Source organism: Oryzias latipes, chromosome 14 (assembly GCF_053564925.1).
Source record: "Oryzias latipes strain Hd-rR chromosome 14, Olatipes_Hd-rR_3.1".
Taxonomy (NCBI): Eukaryota; Metazoa; Chordata; class Actinopteri; order Beloniformes; family Adrianichthyidae; genus Oryzias; species Oryzias latipes.
Genome location: NC_136250.1, coordinates 14,985,418 through 15,012,467, shown reverse-complemented (window position 1 = coordinate 15,012,467; position 27,050 = coordinate 14,985,418). Strand labels below are relative to the sequence as shown.

General features: G+C 38.4%; 3 protein-coding genes across 10 annotated transcripts in view; all 3 read right to left on the bottom strand.

Annotated features, from left to right (window-relative positions):
- Positions 1-1,556: 1,556 nt before the first annotated feature.
- Positions 1,557-9,804, bottom strand: sms (spermine synthase). 2 transcript variants are annotated; one of them, XM_023962611.2, is made up of 11 exons: positions 9,469-9,804; positions 7,945-8,065; positions 5,849-5,936; positions 4,856-4,920; positions 4,592-4,767; positions 4,316-4,470; positions 3,997-4,086; positions 3,598-3,712; positions 3,400-3,479; positions 2,541-2,656; positions 1,557-2,453 (listed from the first exon to the last, which is right to left on the bottom strand). In XM_023962611.2, the coding sequence occupies exons 1-11, from the start codon at positions 9,512-9,514 to the stop codon at positions 2,423-2,425; spliced, it is 1,083 nt and encodes a 360-aa protein (XP_023818379.1). In that variant the 5' UTR covers positions 9,515-9,804; the 3' UTR covers positions 1,557-2,422. The 2 variants fall into 2 exon arrangements, with proteins under 2 accessions (XP_023818379.1, XP_023818378.1); XM_023962610.2 differs by having other exon boundaries at positions 9,451-9,798.
- Positions 9,805-12,765: 2,961 nt separating this feature from the next.
- LOC105355618 (uncharacterized) lies at positions 12,766-16,524 on the bottom strand. The gene is made up of 5 exons (XM_011483491.3): positions 16,324-16,524; positions 15,446-15,704; positions 15,133-15,166; positions 14,501-14,672; positions 12,766-14,414 (listed from the first exon to the last, which is right to left on the bottom strand). The coding sequence occupies exons 1-5, from the start codon at positions 16,424-16,426 to the stop codon at positions 14,074-14,076; spliced, it is 909 nt and encodes a 302-aa protein (XP_011481793.1). The 5' UTR covers positions 16,427-16,524; the 3' UTR covers positions 12,766-14,073.
- A 233-nt stretch (positions 16,525-16,757) lies between these two features.
- LOC101167142 (ryanodine receptor 1) overlaps positions 16,758-27,050 on the bottom strand; it is a 55,832-nt gene continuing 45,539 nt past the window's right edge. For all 7 annotated transcript variants that reach the window (XM_011483492.4, XM_020708881.3, XM_020708880.3 and 4 more), the window contains 17 exons: positions 24,055-24,136; positions 22,659-23,968; positions 22,456-22,538; positions 20,829-20,988; positions 20,644-20,730; positions 20,262-20,534; positions 20,060-20,190; positions 19,912-19,954; positions 19,704-19,837; positions 19,553-19,613; positions 19,331-19,477; positions 19,124-19,258; positions 18,890-19,046; positions 18,746-18,810; positions 17,630-17,730; positions 17,506-17,557; positions 16,758-17,414 (listed from right to left, as the gene is read on the bottom strand). In XM_011483492.4, coding sequence (XP_011481794.1) covers positions 17,319-17,414; positions 17,506-17,557; positions 17,630-17,730; positions 18,746-18,810; positions 18,890-19,046; positions 19,124-19,258; positions 19,331-19,477; positions 19,553-19,613; positions 19,704-19,837; positions 19,912-19,954; positions 20,060-20,190; positions 20,262-20,534; positions 20,644-20,730; positions 20,829-20,988; positions 22,456-22,538; positions 22,659-23,968; positions 24,055-24,136 — 3,117 coding nt within the window. In that variant the 3' untranslated portion in view covers positions 16,758-17,318. The remainder of the gene's footprint in view (positions 17,415-17,505; positions 17,558-17,629; positions 17,731-18,745; positions 18,811-18,889; positions 19,047-19,123; positions 19,259-19,330; positions 19,478-19,552; positions 19,614-19,703; positions 19,838-19,911; positions 19,955-20,059; positions 20,191-20,261; positions 20,535-20,643; positions 20,731-20,828; positions 20,989-22,455; positions 22,539-22,658; positions 23,969-24,054; positions 24,137-27,050) is intronic.

Genomic DNA, 27,050 nt, shown 5'->3' with positions numbered 1-27,050 from the left:
TTTACCACCTTGACAGGTCTCATATATACAAAAGCTTCTCATTTGGGGACATTATTTTTAATGAAAACCAAAGGGGAACTAATGAGGAACTCACTGTATCCTTGTTCTGCATAGTTGTTCCAAAAAGTGAAAAATCTGGAAATGACTTATGGTGACAATCCAGTTTGTTATTAAAGAAGTTGGTTGTGTGTAGCTGAAAATTGTTCTTCTGAAAATGTGTTTAGATGGGGCATTTAGGAAACTAACTCACCTATTCCATGCCTGACACAGAGTAAAAGCCAGACATCAGCTGCTCTAAATAAATAAATGCTGTCCATTCCTTTAAAAGTTTAAAGACTGGTTGCAGATTAATCTCTGAATATTTATTTGGTTAAACTGATCTTTGCTTCATAACAGCTTCAGTCGTTCAATGTCTGAATGTTTTTGCAAGGTGATGGTGCGTCATCTTCTGGCTGGAAGTAGTATTGCATGTCAGTTTGAGCTTTTTTTGCAACCCTTTTGCTATCCTAGGCACTTTAACGTTGGGAGTTGGGTCATCTAGACCCACTAGACCAGGGGTGTCAAACTAATTTTCACTGAGGGCCAAATCAGCATAGCGGCTGTCCTCAAAGGGCCAGATCTAACTTATACATGTCAATAAATGTAATGGAAAAAAAAAACATCTTTGCTTGTTACTCTAGCATAAATTCTTTTACATTTGATTCTGTCAGGTTAGGTTATATGGACAGTGTTTAAGTCCTAATGTATAGTTGGTCAATCTGATATTTCAAGTCCAATTCCCCCTAGATATGAATAAATACACACACATTTTTATTTTAAGAATTTGAAAGCTTTTATGCTCTCGTGGGCCACAGAAAATGACATGGAGGGCCAATTTTGGCCCCTGGGCCTTGAGTTTGACACATGTGCACTAGACAGTGCTCTGAACCTGTTTTCTTCAATGATTTGTGATCTTCACTGGTGTCCATGGATTACATGAAATCTTCCCACCTTTGTCATGGTAGGGAGAACACATCATTCTAATCTTGGACATCCTGCTCCTGTACAATAAAATGATCCAAGATAATACCTGGAAAACTGGAAAGAGGCAAGATCTCCAGATATAACAAATGTCCATTAAAAAAAACGTGTTCTGCATTGTTACAGCTAAGGATTTCCTTAACTGAAGCCCACATATTTAGAGGATTAGCTCAAATACTAGCTGGGGTCTTAATGGATAAATATAAATGACTGAAACTCAGATTAGCAAAAAAAAAAAAGTTAAAATATGGTCTTTTCTAATAAAAAACAAAATATACATTAAAAATGTATACCTAAAAACTAATTCTTAGTAATCAAAGTATTTATTTGCCTGATGTACTCACGAGTTACTTTTAATGATCTTTTATTTCTTTTTTTTGTCTTGCAAGTGTGAGTTTAGCCTTTAGTGTAGCAATCGTTTGTTATCGTTTGATTGTAATACAAATAAAAATATTTTAAACTTCACACAGTAAATTGGCACATGAACATTTTCCATATGAAATTTGTTTTACGCAGTAAAGTCCAACACTTCAACCTTTTCTACTTAGGACAGTTTTATTTCAGATGTTCACAAAACTTGAAGTAGAACAGAACAGCATTTAGTGAAACTTTAATGAATAAATAAATGTCCTGCAGGGTCTTTCAATTGTGCTGGTATCTGTATACATAAGCAAGCTTCATTCACCGTCCTTTACATGCACCTAATTCAATCACAACATCAGGAGGAATCAAAGGTGCCAAGAAAAAAAGAACATAAAAACCACACAAGGACATGTGTGGCCTTACTGTGTCTGATGTTTCCCTTTTTTTAATTTTAATTTTTTTTTTTTTATGGACTTGAACACTTTAAGCCTCAGACGGCAGGATCACACCACCTCAGGACAATCCTGGAACAGGAAGCTCACATTTTGGTAGCAGTAACAAAAATCAAGCTTAAAAGCATCACGTCAGGTAAACCTAAAAGCTCAACATGAAGAGAAAAGAAAAAGCAGTCACAGATCTAGAGTAAATTAAGCTACAACATATCATCAGTGTTTCAAATCAGTGTATCAACATTAACAGTTTCTTCAAAGCACAAGCAAATGAACATATAAAATATAGACAAAATTGAAATACACTTTTAAAGCAACAAATTTAAAACACAACTAAAACATCGGGAAGAAGAGGAAGAGGCAGTCTGAGTATGGATTTTGGAGTAGAGAGGGCATGGAGCCCGCTAAAACGAGAACCAGGTTAAAAGGAAGAGAATGGACAAGTCAGAACTAAATCTTTTTAGCTTACATTTTTTGTGTTGACATGACCATCAACATCTTTGGAACTACAGGAGACATTTAAAAAAAAAAAAAAATCCTTCCACGCGTTTACATTTCAGCTGCTGGAAAAATCCTCAGAACGAAAGTCTTTACTTCTTCCATGCTGTGTAGAAAACCCATCTGATTCAATAAGATGAAGGAACACACGCATCCAAAAAACAAGTATCATTTGTACCAATAAACATGTGGGGCTTATTTAAAGGATACTGCTCCAGGTAGGAGGGCACACACACCACCTGTTTATGGAAGTCCACGGGACATGAGAGTTTTCCCAGCTGCTCCTCGTACAGACTCAGTGCTTCAGTCAGATTTGCACTATTACCCTGAGTACCGGTGATTGAGGACACCAGAGTTAAAGTCAGAACGAACACGCTATTAGGCTTCTTGCTTTAGTCAAAACTGAAGATAAAAATAAAAAAAAACTTGAGAGCGGGCTCAGGAGTTCGACTTGAGACCACATACTTTCATTGAGGCAGAGACTGACCAGTTTATAACATGAATAACATGCAAGTACAGAAAAATATCTTGACAAAAATAAGGATTAAAAAGAATGGTTATTCTGACAAATATAATGACTGAATACTAGCTGTTTATTTCTCAAAAGAAGTCCATGGTTTATTTTTTTTTCGAACCAGCAGGTACTTCCTGTTTGGAACACGAAGGGGGAGGAGTCACTGAGTCCAGTTCTCATGTACAGTCAGTGGGTACAGCTCAAATTAGAGTCTGCTCTGTGAAGCCCCGCCCACCTCTACCACACTGCCCCAAGTAACCACCAGAAGGCAGCAGAGTATAGGCAGTAAAAGTCTGGTCAGAACAAATCCTTTTTTTTTTAATAATAAATTGTTAATGTTTTTAGGAAAAACGAAGCAGCTACTAATTTTGTAATATTTTGATGTAATAAAGGTGTTAATTCATTTTTAAGTAGGTAGTTTATTCACCGATTGAGGTTCAACTAAAAATGTGTCATTAGAATTCTTTATTCAGCACGTATATAATGTTTTAAAATAAAATGAGGAACATAATAAGGACAAAAGATGAGAAGCAAAAAATGAATTATTTTTCTCACCTGTGTGAAATATTTTCCCTTTGGATGTAGGACACGAATTGACAGGTCTAAAATGAGACGAAGGAACTCCCATGTAGAATCTAGATATACACACACAAAAAAAAAGTCAACAAACATGTCTTTCTAATATACAAATGTGATACAATGACAACTGATTTAAAAAAATAAATAAATAAATAAATAAATAAATAAAACAACCTTCCTCTGGCGATGTGGATATTGGGATTGCAGTGAGGTCATTTATTACGTAATCAAATGTCCTGCCTTCCCGGACATATTTCTTTAGCAGGGGAACACAGTCTTCAATAAATATCTGTAATTCAAGAACATGACAAGTTGCAGCTTCCTTATTCTTTATAGAGATGTTGAAAAATCCCACACGAACAAAAAAAAACAACAAAAGACTTAAAGCTTGATTAAAACAGAGTTTAACGCGATTCCCTTTTTGTTTGCATTTAAATTCAATTCAGTTTTATTTATGTAGCCCAATGTTAAAACACAGGTGTCTCAAGGGGCTAAATTTTTTTATTTATTTTCAAACTGTGCTATAATTACAAAATACATCACAAGTGCAAACAAATAATAACTAAGCGTTACCTGATAGCAGTCTCCCCTCAAGGTGTCCAGGATGTTTCCACAGGTTTTTCTCATGTGCGTCTTGCACCCATCTATCACCTTCTGGTCAATGTAAACGCTTAGTTAGGGAAAAGGTTTTTAGGTTTAGATAATTGGAAACATTTTAGAAACTGTCATTACCCAGTACACTGTGTGAAGCAACAGACTTCAGCACGACTATGAAACGCTAAGAAGAAAACACCAATTATTTGATTTATAAAACTGGCCACCGATATAAAGTTACACTGAATTAGAGGATCACAAACATTAGTATCACTTGACCCGACGCCATGAAGGATATCTCCACCATAGTGATCATCTTTGGCTTATGTTTGACCAACTCAGCAAGGATCCCTCCGTCTCCTCCTCCTAATATCAGAACCTCTTTCCCAGCATAATTCTCTTTCCCGTTCCCTGTAATAGCCTGGGTGTAGGCATAATCACTCTCTGCCAGATCTGTAAGAAAAAAAAACATTTTGCATTCAATTACTAATTGATTTCAATTACTATTAATTTTATATCATTTTTTCCCCTACATTTTTCGTCCTTTGTTTACTGACATGTTGTAAACACTTACTGACGTCGCCATCCAGCACTAGGATGTTTCCATACTGCTTCGAGTGCAATATCTTTATGTTTTGGTATGGAGAATCTTCTTCGTACACCACCTTGTCGATATCGTACTCCACCAGTCTGCCATCAGCTGTCGGCCAGTATCTGTCGACTTCTGCTCCTCGCACCAGAGGTGGCAGCCTGCAAAGAAACGGCAAACAACGTTATAGATGTTTGTGCAGCACAACATCCAAAAGTCTGAGCACAAAGAGGCAATAATTGAACTTACTTTTTAGTCCTTGCTATGTTTCCATTCAAAATCACTTTTAACTTCTTTTCCAGAGAATTCAAAAGCTGGGAGATGGAAGCAAACAGAAAACAACTAAGGTCAACACATATGAGAGATGTCTGCAGAATTTATTTTACCTGTGCTTTCCAAGCAAATACTGATGCATTGTTTTCATTCATCTAAAAAACTGATTTTCTAAATGATGCACATGTAGAACAAGACATTTTAGCAGTCTCTTCTAGCAACACTCAGACACAGTTTGCTGTAAAGACCATTTGTTTGGTCTATGTGACATTGGGGGTATTTGGGCAACCAAAGAAATGTTCAGGTGGGTCACTTCCTTTTAATTCCATCATGACAGCAGGTGGGGTAGATGCAGTGTTGACATACCGTAACACGATTGAAGCAAAGAAAAGCAGCCTTGCGTCTATATGAAAAACAATACTCTAGTAATGTGTTGCATAAACCTGGTTTTCTCCATATCAGAATCATGGAATTCAGAATTCATGTTGATGGCGTAAACCAGGGGTGTCAAACTCCAGGCCTCGAGGGCCGACCTCCTGCTGGTTTTTCAGAAATCCTGCCTCATCTGCTGTTGATTACCTGGATCAGGTGTGTTTAGCCAATAAGGAGCTTCAATGGCAGGTTGGTTAGAAAACATGCAGGACATGTGTCTGACGGTTCAGGCTTTCACGTTGTCCGTTATGATAAAGTGCACCTCGTCAGGAATTATCCACTTAGTGACAGCCAGTGTAAACCACGACTCTTACTGACACAAAAACTTTAGCTTGGTTTCAATTGATCTCATACAGTAAAATAACACGCATAAAAAGCTATTATGCTGGTTCTTTTGTATGTTTTTATTAGAAAAAAATAGTTAATAAACACAATTGTCTATTATTAATAACTGTAATGTTGCATCACAAGTCTTTCATATGTAAAATATACCCTGTGGAGCTGCATGTTAGAAATTTGAACTATTCACCGACTTACATTGTCTAACTGTGCAGCATTATCCTCTTCATAGCACTGCAGATCAATGGTCACCAAGCCATGGGAGTGCACACGCAGAATGACAAGTCTGGAGGAGAAGCAGGAACAAAGTGATGCAAAGTACCAGCCTGGCCTAAGCTATTTAAATAGACAGCAAAGCATTTTGGGAGTGAACCAAAGTTAAAAAAAACAAAAAACCTTCAGCTCAGGACACAGGAATAATGAGGCCATGTAAAATAACAGCACTCTAACAACACAACAGTAAATCACTGTGGGTCAATCGGAAGTGTGGGCTCAAATATATTGAAAGAGTGTATCGAGGCCACGTGTCTGCACACGACACCGTAAACAAGTAAAACAACATTATTTTTAAGCTTTGCAAAGAAATGATGACAAAAAAGAAAAAAAACAGCAAGGTAGCAGTTTATCAGACAACTGTTTGTTGTGTAAGCAACACACACACACTCCTACGATCGCCCTACTTTGAAAAGAGGGATCACTTCAAGGACAAACTGCAGAGAATAGCAGCATGGAATGAAGCCTTCCATGCATGTGCAGCATGCAGAGATAGTGTTATTAAAAGTCAGTCAATGACTTCACTGTAGATCAACTGTATAGTTGACTTTGCTCCTTGAGTGATAATAATAATAACATTTAAAAAACTGTTTAGTTTAAAGGAGAAGCAGCTTCAGTTTCATTCTGTCTGTCTGTCTGTCCTCCAGCTACAGCACAGCCAGAGGGGCTGTGACACAAAACCAAGACAAGTTACTGACTGAACTCATTCTTGAAAGGTTGGAACAAAAACAATTGGACAGACTTTAGTCACCATGGAGACTTCATCTGCGTTTCCTGAGCTGTGATTCAACCCACAGACAGCTGCAATTACACAGATTATGTTAATAAAGTTGCTACGTAGATTCCTTCTACAAAGTTAGACTGGTCCAGAGCAGGCTAACTTCTAAACACGTCAATCCTATTTCCCTGCTACTTTGGTGCATCACTTTAGCAAGTATGTTGGAATACTAGAGGCAATGTCCTTGTTTGATTAATCTTAAACAAATAATAAAAGGGTTTTCAGAGCAAAAACATGTGCAAAGGCAAACTAAAAAGAAGAAAGAACACAAAGTTTAAAAAGGAAACTATTTTGAAGATAACGCAAGAATTTGCAAGTGTTCTTTTTTTTATTCTAAATACCACATAAGAAACCCAGAGAATGACAAATGAGCAGTTTTTGGATTTTTCATCAATAAAAAGCCTGGAATGTCTCTGTCACTGCAGCAGAGGTGATGGACACTTGTCCCTTGTCATTTTTACAAGTTTTTTACAAGTTTTAACAATAAAATGACATAAAAAGTTTCTAATCTTTTCTGAAGATCCACTGATGAAAATCGTTTTTTTGGTGTTTTTATCACGTCCTTATGACATTGTTTTGATGATGAAGGACATGTATTAAAAAAATCAGGCATTTCTAAGTATTCCTTTGATCAAATTGTTGTGGATCAGACAAAAGAAAGACATTTTAAAAAATGTTTGTTTTTGACATAAAAACAAAAAAATGCTCGGTGGGCCACAAGCTCCCCGCAACAAGGAGGGGGGGGGGGGGGGTGTCCACGCCAACGTTCCCCCTCCCTACTCAGAGGTGATTTCCCATCAAAGAACTGCAGCTAAGCAGAAACTATGTCCTCAAAAGAACAGCAAAGGTCTTTTTAATTTGGTGCTACAAACTGCATATTCATAACTAAAGAGCATTGGGAAGGCTTTTACAATAGATACTGACTTAAAGATCATCTCGGTCTTTTCTAACATGTTACGTCATCATACTGTGCGACATAGGAAGCTGAGGCTGCTGTTTTCTGGTAGAGGAGTCTCCAGGACATGCTCTGCTCATTTAAAACTGCACTTCTGCATTTGATACACCTGACAGGGCTGCAGAACTAATGGCTCCAATAAGCCCCCCCGGACTATACATTACTTTTTAGGACTTGTAACCTACTTTAGATGCTTAAATGCTGCAATACATTCATAGCACTGATAAATATATCATAGTTTATGCATTAGAAATCACTGTGACATACAAAAGAGTGTTTCTTTCTCACCGGCCATTCTTCCCAACAAATGTTGCAAGGTACCCGTGCCCATTTGTGTCATGAATGGTCTCCGCCAACTCCTGCTCATGGAAGATGGACAGCAGACCAGGAACTACCGAGGCACACTCAACTGGAGAAAAAAGAAAAAGGACATTAATGCAGCAAAAGGCTCATTCACAGATTTGTTTTTGATTTTAATTTAAAAGAGGCATTAAAAAAAAAAGAACAAAAACTTTTCAAAGTGACATTTTAGTTTAGAGGAAAAACTGAATATACATCATAATTTATGGTTGCAGATACAATTCATAGGCGGATTTGGTTCATTTTGATTGATCTAATTGACTGACCTAAATGGTCCTGTATGGCCACGTCATTGCAAACTTCAAAGTATTTCCACACATTGGACTGTAGTGATGGCTCCAATTAGTATTTTCCAATATCGATAGTCGATATTTAATTTTGAATTTTTTTTTACCTGATTTGATTCAATTAACAACTTGTCTCTGATAAATCTGGTTGGATCGTAGAAATAATAATCAATTTACCAATTAAGCCGATTAATCATTATACTCCTACTATTACCTCAAAGTACTATATTAGAGTCACAGTGTTTTCAATAAAGGATGTTACAGGGAAAGTCAGTCCTCATTAGCAGCCAATTCCCTCCTAAACCCTGAATGTTTTTGTTCAAAGGTGCACCTTTGATTCAGATTTTTTCTTCTCTCTAGTTATTTTAAACTTAACCTTCAATTTGTTTTAAATCAAAATACCTCAATTATTACTCTTAAACATAAGTTAACGTAATCGCTCTTTTGCAGATAGAACATGACACAATGAGACTATTAAGTATTAGGATTGTCACATGAGTGAGGTTCAATAGATTGCCTGAAAGGCAGTGGGAGGAAGCAAACGTATAAAACTGTTAAAAAGGCTTTAATGCAGATGATGTAGTCATAATGCCCAAAACTCAGATATTTTTCACCTTTAGTAACGTTTTGACATGTTAAACCTAAACACTTTTATATTCTTCTTATTGTTTGTTAGGAACATGGTTAAAAACAGCAATTTCAAAGTTTGTTTTTCCAGTTTATGGCTCAGCCGTTGAGAACTAACCTGCAATTCCACTTTAAACTAAAATAAACTACAAAAATGGCCGCGAGTGCACTACTAGTACTTCCTATGCGACAGACTTGAATTGAACATGCTTTATTCACACCATTAGCTAGACAGGTACTGAGCATTCTGAGCCGCACTCCAAACAACGTTAATATCTACAATAAAAGCATTTAAATGATATTGTAAAATGCATTTAATGTCACTTCGAATATTTAAATCGTAGTTTGAAAAGTGTTTAGAGTACATTCTGAAAGCACGCGCCACACTGTACTGTTTTGTGAAGGGCATTAGACTAGCAGGTAAATGCTAGCAGGCTAGACCGTTAGCAGCAAGCATGCAGAACTGATGAAGAAGGGGGGGCTCAAATAATAACAATAAAAAGATCCGGTAGTGACGCACTTTCTGTGGCTGTCCTACCTGCCGTGGAGAGGTTAAAATCGAGAGTGTAATGTCGCACTGCCATATCGTACTGCAACCGACATCCATGCCTGGAAAACCGGCTGCGAATATTTAACGGCAGAGACAGAGGGAGGGCCCTGCTACTGCCGCAGCTTCAGTAACTCACTCCGCGGACCGAAGAGGAGGGCTGGACCGCCGCGAACGGGACTTTCACTGGCTGCGGCTCGCTGGAAGGCGGGGACAAGCTCGACTCCAATCGCCGCGCATGGTCTGTGGGAAATTCGGTGAGAACAGCAGTTAGAAAGTCAGAGCGAAGCCAAATAAACACTAAAATATGTTGCCACTCCGTTCTGTGTTTTTCCAGTTGCACGTGTTTCACAGTTGACCCATTTCTCGAAAACACTCCAAATCAAGTTAAAAACGAATCACAAAGGGCCTATTACTGTTATTGTTGTTTGGTCTTATTTGTGTGTTTGATATTAGCAATTGTTTTATTTATTGTGCAACTGAATGTGAATTTGTGTAAATTAAAAAAATGGGCAATATAGTTTATTTTGGAAAAATAAATTTAGTATACTAAAAGTAGTACTTAAATAGGGGCTAGCTAGCTCATTTGGCTGAGGCCGTGTCACACAGCCAGTATGTTCATTTTGTGCATTTTCCACGTATAATAATTCACTTTATTTCAGACTCGGGTGCGGTCCATAGAAGAAGATACAAATACAACATACATAAAAATTAAAAAGAGTATAATCGCTGTTTCCAGTGTTTCCTCAAGGCGAAAGTGTAGCGGCAGCAGCATCTTTTGGGATCAGTCAGAGACATGATAATTCAATTCTTAGATTTGTCCAGGCGTTCCATGAGGCTGTATGTAAGCTTACATAGTAGTGATTCACAGGTGGGGATGTGAGCATCCACAAACAGCTGACTGGCTCTGTACCACCTGGGCACCTGTAGCAGAAGCCTAAAAGCATCGTTATAGGCCACTAAGAATTTACGGAATTTCCCACGCCCATAGTTCCACCAAAGAGCAGCCATATACAGAGGAGTGCAGTAAACTCTGAACAGGGAACACTTCACTTGAAGAGAACACATACTGAATTTTCTCATCAGCATATTTGCCTGAGCATAGAGATTACAGTACTGTAACCTCTATGCTCTGAATCCCTCCAATCATCAGTAAGAAGTGTCCAGCGTATCCTTTTCCAGTTTATTAAATATTTTATGTTCTGTCACATGCAAACTTTCTGTGTGGAGTTTGCATGTTCTCCCCGTGCATGCGTGGGTTCTCTCCGGGGTCTCCGGCTTCCTCCCACCATCCAAAAACATGCTTCATAGGTTAATTGGCAACTCTAAATTGACCATAGGTGTGAGTGTGGGAGTGAATGGGTGTGTGAGTGAGGACATACCCTGCAACAAACTGGCGACTTGTTCAGGGTGTCCCCCCTGCCTTCGCCCACAAGTGGCCGGGATAGGCTCCGGCAGCCCCGTGACCCCGAAAGGGATAAAACGGTATAGAAAATGAATGAATGAATGTTCTGTCACTATGCCTGGTCTCCTGCATTTTGGGTCCTCCACCACCAGTTCCTGACAATACTATTTTACATGTATTTTACATTTACCTATACGCAAGTACTACATAAATATTGCACAGTTGTGCATGATTTTTAGGTGGCTTTCCACAACTGTTCCATATATGTCTAATGGACTTTTCCCGGATGTACCACCGATGTATAACTGGTATATTGTGTATACGGCGCACGCCGTGTTAAAATTACCTAAGTGATGCACGATTCACCAATGAATTGCATATAAACAGCGCAATAATCATGCATGCCTCGGGTTCTATGTTGATTTATGTGTTCTTTGCGTGGTTTATTTGTATTCCGTGGTTTTAACGTGGTTCATTTGTGATGCATCTGTGAAATTTTCTTGTAAAGACCACAACTTTTCTCTGTTTTTCCACATATATTCACGTCTGACCAATTTTCATCCGTGCAATATGCGCAAAATATGTGTATGTAATGACTGTGTGACATAGTCTTTATGGACTGGTACATGGGAAACCACAGTTTGATACCCAGGGGGTGCCAAAAACTTCATCCAGTGTGGCTCCTTAGGCAAGACCCTTCGCGCAACTGCCTAACTGTTTGGCCACAAGGAGTCCCGGGTCTGAATACCTCTGTACCAGTCCCCAGCTTGGATAAATACAGCCTTGTCTCAGGAAAGCTGTAAAAATCCGGCGTAAAAATCTCTGCCAAAACCACCTGTGCGAATCAATGAAAAAGCAGATTTGCTGTGGCGACCCCTGAAGGGATATGCCGAAAGGTGAACACACTAACAACACTTAAATAGACTACTTTCTGCTGAGTGTTTCTGCAATCTTACTTGTTTCAGTTTCCCAGCAGTTTAGCTAATATGTTCTTTTCTGTTCTTTGCTTTACTTTTATGCTGTTCAATATTTGTGTTTCTGCCTGAATGCATTTAAAACGCCATTGTAAGGAAATCACCTCAACCAAGCCTGGACTGCGGAGCACTTTTAGTGCTTTTTTTCACTCACCAAGGGCTTTAAACATACCAAAGAAAGCGGGAAGTTAGTTGTAATTAGGGGTTTAAGGGGAAACCATAGTCTACAACAGGGGTGGCGAACAAATTTGACACCAAGAGCCACATTTTTTCACTGTGAAAGTCAAAGAGCCACACCACACACTGACCTGCCAAGACGTACACACACAAACACGCAATTAAAGCCGTATTATTTTCCATAACACACTCCTCTCCCCACAACAGAACAGCAAGTATTGTACTTGTGTTTATTTCAAGGAAAGTGTCCACCCTTAATACACACATCAAATGCAGCTTAGCCAGAGTTAACACAGCAACTACCCTGGAGGTCAGATACCCCCTCCACAGACACTGGCACCTCTCTCTCATCTCATACACACACACCCACACACAAACAAACTCTCTCTCTCTCTTTCTCTTTCTCTATCTCATTCTTTTCTCTGCATCTCTCTGACACACACTACTACTCAGTGACGGGCGGTGAGGTTGATGCTGGTGAGGCACTGACTCCTCTGAAGTCAGATTTACGATGATAAAAACTGAATATTTCATCATTCATCCACCAGTTTTTAACTGGTAATTCTTTGTATATCAACATTCCCCTTTCAATGACCCTTACACCAACAAATACACAAACATCTGGACAGAGCATCCTTCTGGTGTCCAAGTGATAAATGTTCACAACAAACACATTAAATACATTACATTTCAGTTGTGTGCAACTTAAATACATTTTTACCTTCATTAGAATTTCTTGCTTTTTATGTTTTTTTTTATTTAAAATTGAATGACTGAATTTTTACATCAAAAGCAAATAATTTATTTAATGTTAATACATTGCAATGACTCAGTTCATTCTTCAGCATAGTAAGCAAACAAGTAACCATTAAACATAAACAGCTTTAAAGAAGCTATAATATGTCATTCCTTGTTTTTGTTTTGTTTTTTTTCTTCTATAAAATTATGATCATACAGGACGAGTTCACAAAAAACATAAATGCATCACATCAATTACACAAACAACACACCTACATCAAAACATCTCTTTTACAAAATGACAAAAGGTTGAATTTAACTAGAAAATGATTCATTACATTTACACAAATAATTACAAAAGACGATGTTCATAAGTTCATAGATTTGAACAATAAACCTTGTTTTCTTGCAGTGACATGCTTTTGTCAGAAGAAAGTGCTGCAGAATTTACCCCAATCCACTTTCTACAGCATCTCTGCATGTTTTCCAGTATTTACATCCCAATTCTTTTAATATGTTTGTGTTTATCAATGTAAGCGTCTGCTTCCAGATCAAACACAGCTAGAAAATGTCCTCCTCCTGGTTTGTATCTACACTAAAGAGGCTTAAAACAAAATTTTGGTTCGTATAAAACTTGGATTTACATGACAGAAACAGAACTAAAAAATTTAAATAAGCTTTGGGGTTTATTACACAGGGAGATCACCGTGGACATTTCCTGCAGATCTCTTTAAATTCAATCAGATTTGCACAATATGTATAACACTTCTTAAAAGTATGCAATGTGCCAATAATTACAGTACTCCGCATGACATGCATTTTCACTGTTTAAGTTCAAAAGAAGCCAGCCTCATGTAAGCTCATTCCAAATTAAGTTACAAACTTAAATGTTTTTTTTCTCTGCTAAGGTATTGCAAAAGTTTAATTAATCAATCTGCACTATTATCAAAAAGATTGAAATTTAAATTGAAATAATAATCAATAAAATGATGCAGTAATGATATGCAGTGCATGTCCAAGCAATCCGAAATCTGCACTATCTAACATTATGAAATCCAGAGTGAAAAGCAGATCCCACATGATATTTTCAGATTCCTGTTAGTATTTTCTGCCACTGTACTTCTTAAGCCCAACTGCAACTTTGGGTTTACAGTTTGCTATTAAGCAGAGAGCATGTTGATATGAAAGCTGCAATATGCTTTGATTCAGTGAAATCTCAGGAAAACATTCAAGTTGTATGAAGCTTTAGATGTGTGCTGTTCAAGGGAACCCACGTGCAGACCGTTTTAGCAAGAAGAGTAATTAAAAAGTAAATCCACCACAATCAAAAGCATCAAAATCAGAGTCTGCCACTTCAAAGTCAAAGCTGTTGAAGTGAGGAGACTCCAGCGCGGGGCCTCCGAAGTGGTATGCTCCTGCTGCCCCCGAACCAGAGAAATCTGCACTGAGAGGCATGTCAGCTTTGACCTCCAAATGAGTGGATGAACACGCACCGAGGTAACCCATGGCAGAGGAGGCAGCTGCTCCTCCCATTAGTAGGTAAATTGCCCTCATCGCCTGGGCATTACTGCTGGTGCCGTGACGCAGACACCCCACGGACTGTGTGCGTCCTTGGCAATTCTTTGCACTGGGAAAATTCCTGCCTGGTGGGTTGAGCAGTTTGGAGACAAACAATAAATCAGATCCATTTTTAATATAGATAACAATGTTTAAAAGCTCTAAAAGCCACCTTTGTCCCGAGGAGAAGCATTAGATGTAAGACATGGAGAGGAGAACTCTGTGTCACTGACAGGCGGGGTTGGTGGATCTTTTTCCAGGATTTGCTCTGACACCAGATCGTGAAGTGCAATGGTCGGCGGCCGGAGCTGATGCCTCTTACACATACTGAGAGGTGATGATGTCTGTTGAGATAAAAATTAATAAATACTGAGAAATAAATGAAATATTCTATTCTGAAGGGAGAACACTGCTTTTATTTAATATAATTTACACTTTTGGTCAGTTTATGTAAAAAACTTAACAACTGTTAAGTAAAAAAATAAAAAGAAGTTTCATCACCAAATAAAGGAGATTTTGAAAGAAATTTTGAAAAAAAACTGCATTTCATCAAATTGAATTGCAAATCAAGTTGTATGCCAAAATTAAATTGATGCAACATTTTAGCAATGGTAATGGAATTCAAACTAAGATTTTTATCATTTATTTCTAATAACATCCTTCAGCTTCAATATATTAATATATTTTTCAATTACTTTTCTTTAACTGCAGTTATTTGTAATATTTTTAATGACAATTATCCACAAGAATGTAATGATAAACCTTACAGTTTCACAGACTGTAATTAACATGTAAGTTACATACCTGTTTAACTTTTTTCAGAACATTCAGCCACTGACTAAAAGAAAAAACAAAACAAAGGAATTGGTTCAGAACTATCAAACACTAATAAACATATGCATGAATTGTATGAAAATCAAACATATGAGAGATTTACTAGACTGGAATGAACATAAATCATGATGTGTTTTTGCAGCATTGATTTAGGATAAACTGTGACAGACATGAGATTTCCTATGAGGCAAAAGAGAAATGGCAAACACGTCTAAAATAATGCTACAATATGGGTAGAAAATGTGGTTGGATTAAACGTAACAAAAGAGAAATATAATCTGACCAGCAGTCTGAAGGGGTTTCAGCCAGCAGCAACAGGTACTTATTCTGTGGAAGGATCAGGGCAAAGCAGCAGTCCCTGGATGCCCCTGAGGGTAATTTAGGCAAATCCAGGATCTCCTTGCCCTGCACAATTGCCTCACAATTGCTTTGCAACTGAATCATTTGGTGAGGGAGAGATAATGCATCATGGCACAAAAGTAGTTTGCCCTCAGCTGTCAAGTGCAGAAACTGTTTTTTCCATTGTTTGAAAATGAATCCACCTGGAAAAGAAGAGCTGGTTTGAGGACTGATGCTCAGAGCATACTGATGGCATTAGGCATGGTTTTGTTGGTTGTGGGAGCAGTATGAGCTATGTACATGCAGATTAAAGAACGAACAGTGTCATTTAATCATCCCGGAAGATTAGATTAGAGGCGGTCAGATGGTGGGAAGATCAAGAGGCTGCGATCAATCAGCGCCTATATAGAGAGGAATTTATCCAGCAAACTTTCTAAGCATTTATTTTCCTATTTTCACTTTCAGCTCACATAAAAAGTTATATATTATTAAAATTTTAAATGATAAATTATAATAATATTTTTATTGCTTTGTTTTCTTTCACACAATTGAAATGTTCCTTTTCATGATCAAAATGCAAACTAATAAATATTAATAATAATCTCACATTTTTATTAGATTTCTTAACATAATTCTATCTAGATTTTCTGCCTGATTGTCACTTTTTTAAAATGCTGAATATTAAACTGCTTACAAACAAAAAGATCAGAATTTATTGAACCTTAACATGCAGTTTTTTGTGAACACATGCACAGATTTCAAAACTTTTTTAAGTAAACATATTTGCCAAAATAATCCACTGTATCATATGTCCACACTCACCATACATCCTGAGCATGCCACGGTGAATCCCAGAGATATTCATGTTTGTGCTGATGCAGGTTTGGACCCCGACGTTAGAGTGCTGGATGCTCACAGAGCACATGAGGCTGAATGTGAGTTCTAATGCCCATCCCTAATCCCTGGTCAGCTGGGATGTTCCAGAGCTGTGCATCAGCAGCTTGCTTTGGAAATAGGCTGTGATGTTCCAAACTGCAGCTTGGAAATGACTTGGCAACAACAATTTGTGTTGCTGTGTAAAGTTAATCCAGTTTTACATGCTCAAAATTGAAGCCAGTTTGAAAATGTTTTCCCCAAGCAAGCTGTGACTTCTATTATACAGAAAAGGTACACTGAGCACATGGTGAATGGTCAGAAGCTTTTGAAAAAATAAATAAAGAGACACATCACTTTTATACATCACAAGATGGACAAAATGGTTCAAGACTTTATTTATTGAAGAAGAACATCATTTAAAATCAAACAAGGATTACATCAAATAAACCACACGACTGGTATAACAGTCAGAACAAAACAAAATTATTGTAAATTGAAACAAAATAGAAAAAAGAAAAAAATAGACAACTACGTAATACCAGCCATTAACCGTCTTCCAGAATATAATGTAAAACGTGCATTATTATACTGTTTTAGTTTTTTTCTTAATTTATAAAAGATAAACCTTAAATTAACTTTTATATACTCAGACAAACATTCCTTTTATCTTTTGTGAAGTGCTGAGTTACCTTTTTTAACATCAGATTGAATTCATCTGATCATTTACCTAAAAACAACCCCTTTTTATTATAGTTTTTATAAAGCCATATATTTAAATGACCTGAAAGGGATCTCAGTCTAAGGATGATAGTTCTCAGCAAACACATTTTAATTGATCATTTATGAAAATCAGAGAGCACTTTTTAGACAAAATCAGGGTTTTAGAGAGCTGGGATTCAACAGTCGCTATTTGAGTCCTCATTGGGGAAAGACCTGCAGGGCTATGAGAGCAGATCTTCATACTGTTTTCTAAAACAATCTCCAGCAGGAAAGAAGTCCCAGCATCGCTCCTGGTACATCTTCCACACGTATGACTCCTGAAGCAAAGTATTAAAAGAAAAATGTCAGAGCTGGATAGACGGAGGGATGGATGGAACCATATATAATCACATCTCTCCTCACACTGACCTGCCCAGTATGCTCTGTCTCATCTTTGTTTATCAAATACATCAGGAAAAACCTGAAAATCAGAAGAATTGTGTTTTTTCTTCTTACCTTATTTTTAAAAGCATGCACCTAAATATCTACTTACAAGTAATTGGCAAGGTTGTGTTCATCAAAAGTGTGGGTCTCAAAGCCATGCGGCGTCGTGTCAAAGTAGTCACTTCCGATGCCACATATGAAGCACTTTGTCTGCATAGAAATCAGCAGTAAAGATTACAGTATTTCCCCGTATTCGCAGGAGTAAGGGACAAGAGACACCTGCGAATCCACAAATACGGAGAACCACCCCCCAACCCATGGCTGAAAACCCTTCTGAAACATTTCTAATGCTTTGTAAAACGTTTTTTTAAAGAAAATTGGACTATCGCTCAACATGATGTTTTTTTTTTATTCAGAGCAATTGACCGTACCATAGCGTACTTTAAAAGCACATTAGGAGTGTCACTCTGTCAATCTGTGCCTTAAAACCAGGAGTTGTGCTTCCCCCTTCATCAGTTAAGTGCGAGAAATCATCTTCTTCCAGAAGAGTACACCAGATCAGGATGATAATTATTCTCCGCAATTATCTTCCTCAGCGCTTCAGGATTTTTTCTGGCTGCTTGAGTCAGCCAATGCCATTTCTCCATGCAGGGGCACAAACTTTGGTCGTAGCAATTCAGGAATTGGTGGAAATAGCTGTTAAATATTCCTTAGCAACCAGCAAGGAAGCTGATGGGCCGGAGTGCTCTTCATTTCTGCTCCCCTCCTCCCCCACAGCACCTCCTTCAGACACAAAAGTCTCATTTAAGTTTCTTGAGTTGTCTGAGCTTTTGTGATGAACGAGAGGAGTCACGTGACTGAAAAGATCTGCAAATCCTCGAAACCGCGAATGGTGAAACAGGAATAAGTGGGGGAACTCTGTAAACCATTTTAACAACCTCACAAATTTACAGCTTAACCTTTCAAACCCGGAAATGTCGCTGGCAAAACATAAATAACACACACTCTTTGACCTAACATAACTCTTCGACCATTGATTCAATCAATGTGAACTAGTTGATTCTGAAATGGAGAAATTTTGGCTTTGGAGCGTTTGCAAAGCTGTTGTTCTCTGCGATAGAATCAGCTGATTGTGTAAACTGTTGAAGAGTTATCGTGGTCAAAAGAATGTCAACACTGGAGCTAAAGCTCTGCTCTTTAAAGAGTAACAATGTTACATTTTTACCTCCATATCCTCCTTAACCTGCTCCTGTTGGTCTCTGAGCTCTCCAAAGGCATCAATGATCAAACCTGCAGTTAGTGTGCAGCCCAATTTAGGAAAATGACACCAACATTTGAGTTACGTATTGAAAAACAGTTCCATCCTTACCCTGAATAATGGCTAACAGGATGACAATGACGAAGAAGAAAAAAGTGATATCAAAGACAACTCGATAAAGCTCATATTCGTCTCCAGCGGGATCCTCTATCTCATCACCAATGCCTCCACCTGCTCTCACGCCCACATACATGTGGAACAGGTAGCACTTGAAGCAAGGAAGAAAGACAAATGAATTAAACATTTCCAGGGAGATGATGCAGATATGAAAATGTTTGTACATACGGTCATCATGTCGTCACATTTCATGTCGGGTTCATCCTCGTCTTCGCTCTTGTTGTAAAACTTGCGGAAGAAATTGAAAGCGACCACAGTGTAAAGGTACACTACCACAGCCAACAAGCCCACTGTCATCATGAGCTACAGACAGACAGATGAAGAATCAGAAAACTGAAACTGAAGGCAGGATGAAAAATGTCTGTCCAAACTTGCCTGTTTGCCATTGTGAGTGACTGAGGACAAGATTGTACGAAGAGTCTTGACTCCCATAGCAATATCCAGAAGGTGACACGCAAAAAAGAAGTTGTTGTAATGGCCAAGCAAAGACATCACCAGGTACCAGCACAGATACAAGAAAGTCTACAAAAACAATATTACGGTTCAGTAGAGCATATTATGTTGTCCAGAATATTATAAATATCAAAAATGTCTTACACCGTCTGTAAACACAACCCCAAATTTCCAGATCTGGTACTTGATGTCAATGGAGATCACCCTAAAACATGGATTTTATTAAATGCAGTTTAGATTTTAGAAACAGTCTTGAGGGGCCTTCCTAAATTTTGTCTAATGAACTGTACTTTACCATGCAAACACAGAGTTGTCTGGCTCCCCCTGTTTCTTTTCATGTTGTTGACTCACATCCAAGGAGGCTAAGTCAACCCCTAGAAGCTCAGCGATTCTTTCTCGTCCATAGATATCTCCATACTTGTCTAGAACCTGAACAAGAACATAAAGATGACTAGTCTAAACCTTTCCAGATTCCACAGCGTAGACAATCAAGCTTATCTTACCTTGCGTTTCACAAATTTATCCCAATAGTTGTTAGGAAATGAGCTGCAAAGAAAAGAAGACACATTTACAACAAAAACATGATTTTTCATGATCTTTTAAAAAAAAACAGTTTGGAGAAATCCGATTTCTGAATGTCTAGGCCCGCACGGTGTATTGAGAACTAGTCGATCCCACTGGCCCTTAATGTCGTCATCCTCAGGTTGCTCAGTGATGTAAAGGCCGTCAAACTCCAGCTTTCTAGCAAGCTCTTTCTCCCTCTTGAAGATCACCAGTGGAATCTAAATAAAGTAAGTGCAAACACAGCTAAGTGACCATGTTTAAAAAGCAAATGACCATGATCTCCTCATACCTTCAGACAGTTGTAGCCAATGATGCAGATGAAGGAAATCACAGTGTGCAAAACAGCGAGGAAGGCCAACGTGGGCTGCATATATCCAGTGCTTTCTTCCAAGTAGAAATAAACTGGGACATCTTCTTCCTCCTCGTCTCCTCCTTCATTCATTCCAGATCCTTCAGTTTCCTCTCCATAATCTTCAAACAAGCCTGATCCTCCAAACAGCCCACTGCCCTCTGAGAATCCAGATCCCTCAAGTTCCTCCCCTTCAGGGGGAGTTTCAGACACCTTCAAAAAAAAAACAAGGAATGCAGAGCATCACCATGGAGTACATCTCAGCAACAAGATTTTCCTATGACAAAAACATGTAGGTCAAAAGCAAAAAAAACCTCTTTACTTTGTAGAATAGGAGAATGAAGTTCAGGGCAAATGCAAGAAACAGAGCCAGAAAACGCAGGTTGTAGAAGTTTCTGGATAGATAGTTCTACAGTGAAGAAATAACAGTTATGTGATATCTCAACATAAATTCTACTTAAGTAGGCCATAAATTTCTATGCAAACAAAGAATGAAAAATTTGTAACCATAAATTTGTTTCTCTGGGTTTCCAGCTCAGTCCAGATTTGAAATCCTCCTTCCCGTCTCAGCTTCTTTTCTTTTTTCGCTGCTGTTTTTTTCGTTGGTTTGGGTTCCTCTGTTTCCTTGCTTGGTGATTCCTTCTCTGGTTTCTCTCCGTTTTCAACACTAAAAACCAAACACACCTCAAAAACACTGGATCTATGCACATTTCAGCTCTCATGAAAACACAGATCTTGGTGAAGCAATTTACTGTATCTAGAAAAAACCTGCATCAATTTGCATTCGTGTGAAAGCAAATTTAATGGCAAACAAAGTAATTACTTAAAATGTGCTTGTGTGTTCTTCCAAATAACACACTTTAAAAGCAATCATTACAATTGTCTAACAGTATTCACACTTGACCCTATTAGAGATGGACCTGCAACAGACAACACACATTCACTACAGATTTTATCGTTGTAAACTTGAACAAAACTAATAAGGGGCAATAAAATAGAAATCCTAACTCAATAAAACAGTTTAAAATTGAAAAAGCAACCCTGTGTGATATTGGCATACAACCAATGAACAGAGACATGAAAGGATGTGAGAATAAGCTTAATCTAAAATATGAAAATGTTGTGCGTAAACACTATAAGTCTGAAAAAATATCAATGGAAAATTAGCTGCCAAGTGTACAATAACTTTATTAATAATTACAAAATGCACTTATCTCATTTAACCTCTTTTTACGGTTTTGTCTTGTATCACAGAAATCTGTGTTGCACCAAAACACACTCTAAACAATAGGGCTCAGCAAAAAAGATCTGTTAGAGACACTGATAGGTAAACTTGTGTAAAGATTCTGACTTCATTATGTATAACAGGCCTCAAAATAGCAGCTTCAGGATAGTAGAAGATGCAACAAATTTTACTCATAAGATTTAAAAACACTAAAGTCTTAGACCGTCATTCAGATTTCGAATCCATCTTCAGAACCTGCTGAAGACCTTTCAGGGAAACAGGATTGCTAGAGTCAACACAGCCATAGGTGAAGGTGGGGACACCATCATTTACAATTTAGAGATTCTATGAGATAAAAAAAAAAACCTCCTTTATTCAGATCTATACTCATTTCATTTAGGTAGATCAAAAGCTGTAGTAAATAAGCAAAACACACAGAAACTATTCCCCTGAGGCATAACAGCTACCAAAAAGGCTGCAAGAAGTATTCCTGAACAATACTGTGAACACTTAAGAAAAAAATTCGGACTGCCTGCTTTGATTCTACCAGGTGGATCCATTGATCAGAAGAAGTGAGAATGGTAGAAAAGGGCTACACAGTGGCATAGTGGCACTCTTCCCTCACAGCATGAAGGCCCCGGGACCACTTTGCGTCTTCCTCATGCATTTGTGGGTTTTCTTCGGGCACTGGTTTTTCTTCCATAGTCCATAACCATGCTTCATAGATTGATTGGCATCTGTAGATTGTACATGAGTGTGTCTGTGTGACTGCCCACATGGTCATAGTGTACCACCTTGCCTTCACCCAAGAGTAACTGGGTTGGCGCCAGCAATCCTGTGATCCTGAAAGGGATTCATCAGGTTCTAAAGATGGATGGATGGACTTGTGATGATGAGCTCAAAACATACTCAGCCTTTTCAGGTTCTGGTGGAACTTCTTCTGCAGGGGGTGGCTCTGCTGGTTTCTGGCTCGCATCAGTCTCTTCTGGTCCCTGTTGCAAGTTTTTATTTATAGGATATTGACACCTATTTACTTTTAACTCAGACTGAAATCCCTGAATAATATAAAAACAAAAATCGTGCAACACTAACACATTAATTTCCAAACTCACCATTTTCCTTTTAGTTATGGGAGTTCCCTCTGGAGTGGGAGGCTCAACGGGTGTTTCTACCCCCATATCTCCAAGGCCACCAGGAGCATCCATACCCGGCATCCTTCCACCTTCATTTTCTTGAGTATCCTCCTCTTCTTCTTCACCACTCCCTGGCTCACCGGGGTCACTTACCCCTCCAGTGTCTTGTTCTTCACCTGTTCTGAGCTCTCCTGGTCCATCCCCATGTACATCGTCCTGGGTAGGATCTGGCATGCTTGCTAGAATCTCTGTGACCGTGATATTTTTAGCCCCTTCGACCAACCCCCCTCCAAACAGAGCTTGCCAAATGATCATGAAGAAGCCTTTGCACACATTGTAAATAAAGTGCAGAATACTCATCAGGATGGTCCAGAAAAAAATGGAAACAGCCACAATAATCTCTTTGAAGGTCATCTTTCTAATTCTCCTGTACTGTCTGCGAAGGTTACGGAAGGTGAAAATATTGAGGAAGCTCAACATGCTGTTAATAAAATCAACAAAGGCAGAGGTGGATTCATGTTGCCCCTCTTCACCGTTACCGTCCTCTTCGCCTCCTCCACCTGGTCCTCCCTCACCTACACCCTCATCACCTTCATCGTCCTCTTCCCCCTTTCCTTCCTCCTCTTGTTCAGAAATCTGAGAAGCAATATTCATCTCAAAGATGGTGTCTTCGCAGAAATTAACAAACATCTCCATCTTCTCTGACTCACCACCCTCATTAACAACGTCAAATATGAATTGCCGTTTGGATTCTCTAACTTGAGGCATTTCCCACTGTCTGCGGTTGACTTCACTGATTTCAAAATAGATGCGTTCGATCTTTCTGCTGGCGCCCATTATCTCAATACGCCCAAGGAAAGGGCGGAAGTAGTTGAGCACACTTTCTGCTTGACCCAGAAAGTTCTGCAGCCTGGTGTCGTGAGGGACATGCTCAGACAGGTTGGTGAGCAGCACTGCAATATTGAATCCAATGTCCTTTGCAGGTTCTTGGTAACGACTGGCGAACTCCTCATAGTTGATCATGTCATTCTCATCTGCTTCTGAGCAGGACAAAAGAAACTGGATCTCTGAGGGAGAGTATTGCTTCTGACTATCCATGGCCTTTTGGAAGTCCTTTTTGGAAATCAACCCCCGGGGGTCTGTTATGTAATCACGGAAAGCATCAGAAGCTACAATGTCCTTCAGCTTTAGGAACATGTCAAAGAATTTGAGAATCATTTCTACGTTGCTGGAGGACTCCACCAACATATCCACCATCTGGCGTGCGATTGTACCATTTACAATATTTCCTAAAGAAATATATATTAATATTTAATAAATGTAATGACTTAAAGGTTTACTTGTTGAATAATTGTTCTTAAATGTACTACTTTACCTTCCAACAGTGACAGCAACATAACAACCATGTCTTTTTGGAGGTCAAGAAGTTCCTTTAATAAGACAATTTGACTGGAATCCTGTAAACAAAAACAAATTTAATTAAAAATTTCACAGACTTGTTGCTGCCAGTCTTATGTCAGTTCTTAATTGGGATGAAGCAGCCCATTTAAAATGCTTCAGCACAATTCTATCATGGAGCCCTCACATTCACACCAGACCCTTAGTCAGTATTGCCTTTGTATAAATAAAAATAAAAAAATAAAAAGCATAGAAAAACAGGTTAGGGCAATTAATTGTAATGATTGTTTAGAAGTATGTATCTAATATTACCAAAAATATTCAGAATGTCTAAACAAAGATTAAAAATATGTTATTTCTATTCTAGGAAGGGCAGAGTTCACCAGCTGATTCAGCAAAACAATGCAAGTTCTTCCTGAAAACACTGTCTGATTAAATATGTCGAGGCTGCCTGTAGAGCCGGCAGTTACATAACAAGGCAAAAGCTTTTTATTTGAGGAGAAGATTGGATTATTGCCACTGTGGTACAAAAGCTGGTGAGGGGCGAGATTTATGTCCCAGTAAGTGATTGGTGAGGACATTGAAAAGGGAGGAAATTTTCAGAGAAAAAAACAATAGTTTATGAAGACTGATGAGGTGCAAAGCATGCTTACAACTATTAGCGCACTGTAAAGTTCAATAATTGATAATAGTTAAAATCTACTCATCGGTTTTCCTATTTTTTCAGGTTAATGTATGTGAAAAAATCTTCAGCTCAGTTTTATTTTAATTGTTGTTTTTAATGCAGGAGTGTTTATGATAAACAGGAGCAATGTATTTTCCTGCTTTTGGTGCAAATTCCAGTACCTCTACATTTGATGAGGTTCCAAGAAAAAAGTGAGACAAATGATTGTGACCTGAAGTTTACTCTTAATACACCAGATTTACAAAGTAATGGATTGGTGTGTTTACAAAAATCTACTTTGTGTGTCTTTCTTATTGCAAATTTTTGAAATTTAAAGATTGGAAGAAGTCCACTTTTATAATAATTCCCCCATACTTAAACACAATAAATTAGTTATGGCAATACCAATGGACAATATAGAACATTCAAAGACTTATACTCCATAAAATATTTTGCTATTATTTCTTTGTTATAATAGTTTTAAATGTTTCTAATGTGTAATTTTACAGCTTAATTTATTGTCAGTGATTATTCCTAAACAATATGACTTGAGAAATGTATTCAATTTTTATATCATTTAAGTGGATGTGATATTATCTCCATAATGTTGATGTCACGGTTTCTCTTTCTTTGCCTTTGTGCTTTGTTTCCTTTTGGTTTTGGCATGTTTTCAGTTCACTTCCTGTTTTATTTTGAAAGGTTCCTGTGTTAGACATTGGTTGTGAGTTTTACTTTGGTTCTCCTCTGTCCTGATTGTTTCCACCTGTGCCTCGTTGTCTTGCTTGTATTTAAGTCCTGTCCTTCCCTTCCTCCTGTGCTGGTCCATAGTCTGTTATTGTATTGATCCCCTGTCTCTGCGTGGTTTTGATGTTTCCCCTTTTCGAGCTTTCTAGCCTTTCGAGTTTGCCTGCCAGTTGCAGTGGTTTTGTTTTTTTTTAGTTTCATTTAGTTATTAAACTCCTTTGTTACTGGAACTCCTGCCTCCTCTCCTCTCTGCACCTGGGTACGTCCCTCAACCCCCTGCCGTAACAGTTGACCCAACATAATTGCTTTTGTTTTATTCAAGTTAATAGACCTTTTATTCAGATTCATCCATAGTTTTAATTTCATTAGTTCATCACTCATTACATTTATGAGATCTGTTTATCACAAGAATAGAATATATTTGTATAATCTAAGAATAGAATGGAAGCCATCGACTGGGGTATGCTAGCTATATCATTTACATATGAATTGAATGGTTTAGAGCCCAATACTGATCCCCGAGGGACCCCACACAATACCCAGGCACCTTGATTCAAAGGCAGAATGTGAATTCTTCCCTCATCCATACATTTGGCCCTCCAAACGGAGAGTTGCAGAAAAATAATGTCTCCTAATAAATGAATGAGTGTTGGTATTAAAAGTGTTCGGCCTGCAATAAGTGTTCAGGGGCCTGACACTAATGATGATGTCACACTACGGTAGCCCCACTTGACAAATTACATAGCGTCCAGATCTGCTCAGGCTCTACATATTTTCGTTTTACGTTTCCTTTTGTAACCTAAAGCTCTTTTCCCTCATAAGTTGTGTCTGACGTTATTCTTTGTAATGTTTATAGAGAAATTTTGCCACAACCCACTTTGTAAAAAGATCGGTGGCTGTTAGAATGAACTGGCTGCTCTGGCTGAACTGACCCTCATCCCAGCCGCTTCACACTCGGCCGCAAACCGCCCCAATGCACGCTGGAGGTCCCGGCTTGATGAAGCCAACGAGGAAATTCTGTGGTCCCCAAACCAGATCCCCTCCGGCCCCTGGCTGCGCCTAGAAATTCTGTCCATAAAAACTATGAACAGAACCGGTGATAAAGGGCAGCCCTGCCGGAGTCCAACGTGGACCAGGAACAGGTCTGACTTACTGCTGGCTATGCGAACCAAGCCCCTTGCTCTGGTCATACAGACAAAAAGTCATTACTTACATTTAGATGTAAACTTCTGTTCTCCAGAGCACACCTACATGAAGTAAATAATTTCTCCTCCTTTCACACTATTTTGGACACCCCTATCCCTACAAATGCACTTACAATTGGAGGGATAGGGAGAAGCTGGAGGGGTAGGGGAAGAATTTGGATTCGGCCAAATTCTCCTATTTGAACAAACTGCTGTTTCTCTGTTAGATGGCATTTTTTTCCAATTACAAGCTTTGATAGTGATAAGCAGCCTCTTCTGGTCTCACCTTTTAAGAAAAGGGTGTTTATTTTGGAGGTTAAATGCTTAAAGCAATTGCTTACTTGCAAATATTAATACAAGTTTCATTTCGGGCCTGTATAA

What these genes read in the sequence shown, in the direction of transcription:
- sms (XM_023962610.2), bottom strand. Translation starts at nt 9,514, where the DNA reads ATGGCAGTGCGACATTACACTCTCGATTTTAACCTCTCCACGGCAGGT. An exon ending in AGGTAGGACAGCCACAGAAA is followed by an intron (nt 8,066 to 9,450) that starts GTGCGTCACTAC and finishes TTTTTTCTCCAG; the next exon opens with TTGAGTGTGCCTCGGTAGTT. An exon ending in TGAGGGGAGACTGCTATCAG is followed by an intron (nt 3,713 to 3,996) that starts GTAACGCTTAGT and finishes CTTGAATTACAG; the next exon opens with ATATTTATTGAAGACTGTGT.
- LOC105355618 (XM_011483491.3), bottom strand. Translation starts at nt 16,426, where the DNA reads ATGTGCTCTGTGAGCATCCAGCACTCTAACGTCGGGGTCCAAACCTGC. An exon ending in TGGCATGCTCAGGATGTATG is followed by an intron (nt 15,705 to 16,323) that starts GTGAGTGTGGAC and finishes CTTCTTTTCCAG; the next exon opens with GTGGATTCATTTTCAAACAA. An exon ending in GAAACCCCTTCAGACTGCTG is followed by an intron (nt 15,167 to 15,445) that starts GTCAGATTATAT and finishes TTTTTCTTTTAG; the next exon opens with TCAGTGGCTGAATGTTCTGA.